At 40.8% G+C, this 8,324-nt stretch overlaps 1 protein-coding gene across 1 annotated transcript in view; it reads left to right on the top strand.

The window, feature by feature from the left end:
* Positions 1–8,324, top strand: part of FBXO16 (F-box protein 16) — a 68,539-nt gene that overhangs the window by 30,771 nt on the left and 29,444 nt on the right. Inside the window, exon 5 of the mRNA XM_037742658.1 lies at positions 3,312–3,522. Coding sequence (XP_037598586.1) covers positions 3,312–3,522 — 211 coding nt within the window. The remainder of the gene's footprint in view (positions 1–3,311; positions 3,523–8,324) is intronic.

Here is an 8,324-nt window from a genome sequence, read left to right as displayed (position 1 = left end):
ATTCTCCTGCCTCAGCCTCCCGAGTAGGTGGGACTACAGGCACGCACCATCATGCCCAGCTAATTTTTTGTATTTTTTTAGTAGAGACGAGGTTTCACCTTGTTGACCAGGATGGTCTCGATCTCTTGACCTCGTGATCCACCCGCCTCGGCCTCCCAAAGTGCTGGGATTATAGGCGTGAGCCACCGTGCCCAGCCTGAATTTGGTATTAATATGTACATATCTATTCCAAAAATGAATCTTTTTTTGAGACAGATTCTTGCTCTATTGCCCAGGCTGGAGTTAAGTGGCACAATCTCGGCTCACTGCAACCTATGCCTCCTGGGTTCGAGCAATTCTTGTGCCTCAGCCTCAAGTAGCTGGGATTACAGGCGCGTGCCACCACACCTGGCTAATTTTTGTATTTTTAGTAGAGATGGGGTTTCATCATGTTGGCCAGTCTGGTTTCAAACTCCTGACCTCAAGTGATCTGCCCACCTCGGCCTCCCAGAGTTCTGGAATTACAGACATGAGCCACCACGCTCTGCTTGAAATGATTTTTTAAAAGAGCATAGCAATCTGGATGTCCAGTAATAACAGGGTATCATACAGCCATATATGATGCATTTTTATGCTACCATTAGTAAACATGCTTTGGAAGAAGAGAGATGCTATGATATTTAAAATGAAGAAAGATTTTTAAGTTGTATATAGAGTTTCCCAATTTTCTTTTATATATACTTCAAATAAAGACTGAAAGGGAAAGAACTCTACCAGGTTATCAATAATAGTCATCTCTGATTAATGGGGCTATGAGTTAAACTTCTCGGAATTTTTCACTTTCCATAAGGATAACGTTATTATTAGAGGGCAATGTTATTTGAAATAGCTGATTCTATCATCTGTATGCACTATAAGTCATATTTGCCTCTCACTACGGACTGTGGGGAAGACGCAGACCACCATTCTTCAGCTAGATTTAAAGTAAACCATATAAAGTCATTGCTGTTTTAAAAAGATAGAAGGGGCCGGGTGCGGTGGTGGCTGATGCCTGTAATCCTGGCACCTTGGGAAGCCGTGGTGGGTAGACCACAAAGTCAGGAGTTCGAGACCAACCTGGCCAATATGGTGAAATGCCGTCTCTACTAAAAACATAAAAGTTAACAGGGCGTGGTGGTGCACACCTGTAGTCCCAGCTACTTGGGAGGCTGAGGCAGGAGAATTGCTTGATCCCGAGAGGCGGAGATTGCAGTGAGCTGAGACTGCGCCACTGCACTCCAGCCTGGTGAAAGATGAAAGCTTGTAGGGGAATTGTGGCTTGTACATATGAAAGCTCCTACTTACCTTTCAATTGTCTTCATTCCTCTCTACCTTTAAACAAACAAAGCCACAAAAAAAAAAACCAAAATCTTTGTTTTTGGGAAGGAAAACAACTTAAGTACTCAGATCAAAACATGATCTAAAGAAGAGGAGAAAAGGAATGAGAATTGAGAGACTTTTTCTCCCCCTTCTCTTTCCAAAACCTCCATCTCTCCAATGAACTCTGAGTAAATTTACTATATGGAAATGAAGGTTGGTATTGTTTCATTTCAGGGTCGAACAAACTAAATGTGATTTCTGTTGCTGTCTGCAGGATTCTATCAAATCCTCTAAACTTTTTCCTCCTTCCCTAACCTTTCCTGAATCTATGATTTCTTCTAATTGTGCCTACTCCCTCCTCGACATCTCATCTTCTGCACATAAAACAATACTAAACATAGTAGGAACTCAATAAATGGTGGGTAGAAGGAGGGAGGCAGAGAGGGATAGAAAAATGGGTGTGTGGATAGCAAGGGCCCTTACAGAGTGTTCTCGTCTTGGGGGTGAGGGCACATTCAAAAATTATTAATTATTTAATTAATCTTGAAAAAGAGGCCAGTTTTCTAAGGGTGAAATTTGGGCTTGAAGATTGTATGTCGTCTTTGCAACTCTTTCAACTGAGAGACTGAATCCCTAGTCTCAGCTTTGTATGTAAACTTGATCCTAGTTTCTGGCAAGACTTATTCAAACTCTTGGGTAAGTTATAAATATTGCTATGTATAGTAGGGTCACGTCTGCCATTTGCTGGATGGGTGAGATTGGCCATAACTTTATGGAACTGGTATGTACAGAATAAATGCTTTATGCTTTATAGAATCCTGAAGGCTTTATACACCACGTAGGGTCAGTGATTATATTCCATTTATAAAATTTATATTTGGTGAAACTGAAAGAATGGAGATGATGTGGTTTGGCTGTGTCCCCACACAAGTCTCATCTTGAATTGTAGCTCCCTTAATTCCTATGTGTTGTGAGAGGGACCCAGTGGGAGATAATTGAATCACGCGAGCGGTTTCCCCCATACTGTTCTCATGGTAGTGAATCAGTCTCACAAGATCTGATGGTTTTATAAATGGTTTCCCCTTTTGCTTGGCTCTCATTCTTTCTTGCCTGCCACCATGTGAGACATGCCTTTCGCCGTCCACCATGATTTTGAGGGCCCCCCGATGATTGTGAGGCCTCCCCAGCCACATGGAACTGTGAGTCCATTAAACCTCTTTTTCTTTATAAGTTACCCAGTCTCGGGTATGTCTTCATCAGCAACGTGAAACTGGACTAATACAGGAGGTAAAAGGAAGCACACCATGAAAAGAATAAACAACGTGCAGATGGGAATTTATATAATCCTTACACAACTTTTTTTTTTTTTTTTTTTTTTTTTTGAGTCGGAGTTTCGCTCTTGTTACCCAGGCTGGAGTGCAATGTTGCAATCTTGGCTCACCACAACCTCCGCCTCCTGGGTTCAGGCAATACTCCTGCCTCAGCCTCCTGAGTAGCTGGGATTATAGGCACGCGCCACCATGCCCAGCTAATTTTTTGTATTTTTAGTAGAGACGGGGTTTCACCATGTTGACCAGGATGGTTTATATCACCTTTGGAAACCTTTAGAAAGTTCCAAAATCTATCTGAGCCTCAGTTTCCTCATTTGCAATATGAGAGTAATAATTATACTTACCTCCCTAGGTTGCTACGAAGATAGTTAATAGGTGCTCCATAAATATTAATTGACTCTAAGTCTGAATTAACATTTAAAGCAAATGCTAATTTACTTTAAATCTGCCAGGGTAGAAAACACTTCAGGTAGGAGTAACCATTTAAGCTATGGTTTGGAGGGAAAGGAGAAAAAAGTTATCTCAGGTCCAGGATGACAGCTCAAAACCTAGAGAAAGTGGGCATGTCAACTGAGGAGGTTTTTGATTTGGTTTTGTTTCATTGTAATTGTTGGTTTTGTTTGATTGTAATTGTTTTTCCAGGTGTGCTGGCACTGGAAGAACCTAGCTGAGCTGGACCAGCTCTGGATGCTGAAATGTTTACGGTTCAACTGGTGCATCAATTTCTCCCCAACTCCCTTTGAGCAGGGGATCTGGAAGAAGCACTATATTCAAATGGTGAAAGAACTTCACGTTACCAAGCCTAAGGTGAATTTTAGACAAAAAGCCGCAAGCTTACAAAAATCGGCTCTTTGCACATTCCAAAACTAAGAATAAAGAATCAAATTGGAAGTTGGGGAAGGGAGGTAGTTCAAAGGAAATATACTATGATTTCAAAATTCTCCTTTTCTGAGACTTGATGATCATTTTCAAGACACTGATGTTAGTTGAGATCCCTCGTTTGCCACTCCCAAGCCACAGTTGCCTGCAGGCGATTAGGGCCGTAGAACTTCTTTCTCTGTCCAGGTCCCTGATTCCTGTGTCTCTGATGGCGACATCAGACAGTACTGACATGAGGACTCTATGGGTAATGTGAAGTATTTGTTACCTATGGGTCTTCAAATTTTACTTTACTAATTCAAATTCTCTGTGATTCTACCGGGTGAGCTGGTTTATTTTTATATTGTTTATAAGGAAAAGTTTTCTAATAAATGAGTCATTAGGGAAGGGCCTCATGGGCATATTAGAATTCTTAGTTTTGGCCTGGCATAGTGGCTCACACCTGTAATCTCAGCACTTTGGGAGGCAGAGGCAGGCAGATCACCTGAGGACGGGAGTTTAAGACCAGCCTGACCAACATGGAGAAACCTCGTCTCTAATAAAAATACAAAAAAAATTATCCAGGCGTGGTGGAACATGCCTGTAATCCCAGCTACTCGGAAGGCTGAGGCAGGAGAAACACTTGAACCCAGGAAGTGGGGGTTGTGCTGAGCCAAGATCATGCCATTGCACTCTACGCTGGGCAACAAGAGCGAAACTCCATCTTACCAAAAGAAAAAAGAATTCTTAGTTTTTGCTAGGAACTAAGCAACGTAGAACATTTACATATATTCACAAAAAGTAAGTAATGCAAGAATAATTTTTCTAGTGCCTTCCTATGCATTCTAACCAATGCTTATATTCACTCATATAGTTCCCGGCTAATGAGATAATTTATGAGAAAATTTTATGAGCCCTTTGTTTATAGCATTCTCTATACATACGCAGATTTGTGCATCATTTTGTACAATAGATGAGTTCCTGAAAAATTATATGTAAATTAAAGTTTTAAAATGATTTTTAAAACCACAGGGGTATTAAAGCTTGTAAAAAACTGCAATGAATCCTGTTAAAACTAGAGAATCCTTTTGAAATATGAGCAGTCTACTCCTAGCTTGCCGATTTCGGTTTAGGCTTTGTTGTGTTTTCTGGAAATAGACTCCATCTGTACTTAATACAGTAATAAACTATGCATAATTAATGTTGTTACAATTGCAATGATAAAAGTCTTTCTGATTTTAGTAGTTGGTATGCTCCATGAGGATTTCTTTTAAAAGGAGAGTTTTAAGTGCAGATTTTTAAAAGTTCTTTTGAAAATTCCTGTAGCTCTGACTCCTTTCCTAGTGAGACTTCTCTTGTACCTCCTTCTCAGAGAGCAGGGAGTGGCCTTCAATAGCTGAAGCTCAGGCTGTTCAGGGGCAGAGGAGAAAAAAGTGATTAACCAACTAGTAGAATGAAAAGAAGTCGTGAGTTTTATATATATAACTGATTTTGGGGCCAGGCGCAGTGGTTTATGCCTGTCATCCCAACACTTTGGGAGGCCAAGGCGGGAGGATTGCTTGAGGCCAGGAGTTTGAGACCAGCTTGGATAACATAGGGAGACCCTGCCTCTACAGAAAATTTACAAATCAGCTGGGTGCAGTAGCACACTCCTGCAGTTACAGCTACTTGGGAGGCTGAGTTGGGAGGATCACTTGAGCTCAGGAGGTCGAGGCTGCAGTGAGCTGTGGTTGTGCCACACTCCAGCCTGGGTGACAGAGAGACCCTGACAAAAAAAAAAAAAAACTTTCCCCCCAAAAAACAAAACAAACACCCCCCCCGATTTTAATGCTTTGTTTTCAGTAATAATTATTTTCCACAAAGTATTTATATATAACTATATTGTAAAATAATGAACATTGTAGATTATGTGCAAGAAAATTGTCACTTCTTTGCTTGGTATTACATTTCTGCAGGGAATATGTTATTCTATGAAAGTTAAATTTTATTCTGTTAAAGACATGAACCTAAATCAGAAAGGTTGAGAAAATCAACTAATAAACTTAAATCCATCAGTTAAAGAAAGAGCCCTGGCCAGGTGCGGTGGCTCATGCCTGGAATCCCAGCACTTTGGGAGGCCTAGGTGGGCAGATCAGCTGAGGTGGGGAGTTTGAGACCACCCTGACCAAAATGGAGAAACCCCATCTCTACTAAAAGTGCAAAATTAGCCAGACGTGGTAGCACGTGCCTGTAATCCCAGCTACTCCAGAGGCTGAGGCAGGAGAAACGCTTGAACCTGGGAGGCAGAGGTTGCAGTGAGCCAAGATTGCACCACTGCACTCCAGCCTGGGCAACAAGAGCGAAACTCTGTCTCAAAAAAGAAAAAGAAAAAGAAATAACCTTAAGTCAGAAAGACTAAAGTTAATAGTCATCTGATGAAGCTTAATAAAGTCAACTGTCAGCACTACACATACTTGTATAATTCCCTGTGAAGTGGCTCCAGTGACACAATTTACCTTCCCTCAAGCAAAAGCACCATCCCTCTTTCCTGCCAGGACTTTGTACCTGGCATGGGCTCCAGCAGAGACTGTGAAAGCACGTTATGAGCAGGTGGGAGTGGTTAATACTAGTCTCCCCAGCCTTAAAATGAGAGGGCTGGCTGGGCACAGAGGCTCACACCTGTAATCCCAGCACTTTGGGAAGTTAAGGCAGGAGGACCACTTGAGCCCAGGACTTCCAGACCAGCTTGGGCAATGTAGGGAGACACTGTCTCTATTAAAAAAAAAAATTTAAGTGAGAGAGCTGAATTAGGATGATCTTTAAAACTGTCTGTAAGCCTACGCTACCTTTGCCAGAAACCATAATTTCAAAAAGACTTCCGACTAGAAAAAGAAGAATAAATGAAATCCAAAGTAGATAGAAGGAAGAAATAAGGAAGTGGAATCAGACATCGAAGACAACAGAGGAAAGAAATTAAACCAAAGGTGGTTCTTGGAAAACATAAATAGAATCTCTGTATTTCTAGCCAGGCTAATTAAGAAAAAGGAGAGAAAAACACAAATTAGTAACACCATGAATGAAAGCAGGGGCATCATTACAGATTCTTAGACGTTGAGAATATTATAAACAGCTTCACGTTTCTGAATTCAACAACCTAGATGAAATAGACAGATTCCCAAAACTGACTCCATAAGTAATAGAAAGCATGAATGAATCGATATTGATTTAAAATTGAATCATTAGTTTTTCCATTTTCACAGAGCCCCAGACTCAGATAGCTTCACTGGTAAATTCTCTCACACATTCAAGGAAGAAATAATACCAATTTTACACAACCTCTTTTAGAAAAGAGAGGAAGAGGGAACACTTCCCAGCTCATTACCCTTATTCCAAAACCAAAGACTTCTCAAGGAAACAAAACTGCAGACAAATATCCCTCATGAATATAGACATAAAAATCTTTACTTGCAGGGAAAAGGCAATTTATCTTTTTAAAAGAATTTAAAAAAAATTTTTTTTAAATTATACTTTAAGTTCTGGAGTGCATGTGCAGATCTTGCAGCATTGTTAAATAGGTATACACATGCCATGGTGGTTTGCTGCCTCCATCCCCCCGTTATGTACGTTAGGTATTTCTCCCAATGTTATCCCTCCCCAATCTCCCCACCGCCCCCCGCTATCCCTTCCCTAGTCCCCTACACCCCAACAGACCCCAGCGTGTGATGTTCCCCTCCCTGTGTCCATGTGTTCTCATTGTTCAATACCCACTTATGAGGGAGAACATGCGGTGTTTGGTTTTCTGCTCTTGTGTCACTTTGCTGAAAATGCTGGTTTCTGGATTCATCCATGTCCCTGCAAAGGACATAAACTCATCATTTTTTATGGCTGCATAGTATTCCATGGTGTATATGTGCCACATTTTCTTTATTCAGTCTATTATTGATGGGTATTTGGTTGGTTCCAGGTCTTTGCTATTGTAGACAGTGCCACAATGAACATACGTATTCATGTGTCTTTATAATAGAACGATTTATAATCCTTTGGGTATATGCCTAGTAATGGGATCGCTGAGCCAGATGGCATTTCTAGAACCTTGAGGAATCACCACACTGTCTTCCGCAATGGTTGAACTAATTTACACTCCCACCAACAGTGTAAAAGCGTTCCTATTTCTTCACAGCCTCTCCAGCATCTGTTGTCTCCAGATTTTTTAATGATGGCCATTCTAACTAGCATGAGATGGTATCTCAGTGTGGTTTTGCTTTGCATTTCTGCAATGACCAGTGATGATGAGCATTTTTTCATATGTTTGCTGGCCACATAAACATTTTCTTTTGAAAAATGTCTGTTCATATCCCTCACCCACTTTTTGATGGGGTTGTTTGTTTTTTTCTTGTAAATTTCTTTTAGTTCTTTGTAGATTCTGGGTATTAGCCCTTTGTCAGATGGGTAACTTGGAAAAATTTTTTCCCATTCTGTTGGTTGCCGGTTCACTCTAATGCTAGTTTCTTTTGCTGTGCAGAGGCTGTGGAGTTTAATTAGATCCCATTTTTCTATTTTGGCTTTTGTTGCCATTGCTTTTGGTGTTTTAGTCATGAAGTCCTTGCCTATGCCTGTGTCCTGAATGGTACTGCCTGGGTTTTCTTCTCGGCTTTTTATGGTGTTAGGTCTTAGGTTTAAATCTTTAATCCATCTAGAGTTAATTTTTGTATAAGGTGTCAGGAAGGGGTCCAGTTTCAGCTTTCTGCACATGGCTAGCCAGTTTTCCCAACACCATTTATTAAACAGGGAATCCTTTCCCCATTGCTTGTTTTTGTC

This window comes from Cebus imitator, unplaced genomic scaffold, assembly GCF_001604975.1.
Source record: "Cebus imitator isolate Cc_AM_T3 unplaced genomic scaffold, Cebus_imitator-1.0 Scaffold125, whole genome shotgun sequence".
Taxonomy (NCBI): Eukaryota; Metazoa; Chordata; class Mammalia; order Primates; family Cebidae; genus Cebus; species Cebus imitator.
Note: the sequence above shows the minus strand (reverse complement) of the source record. Positions and strands in the feature narration are given on the sequence as shown.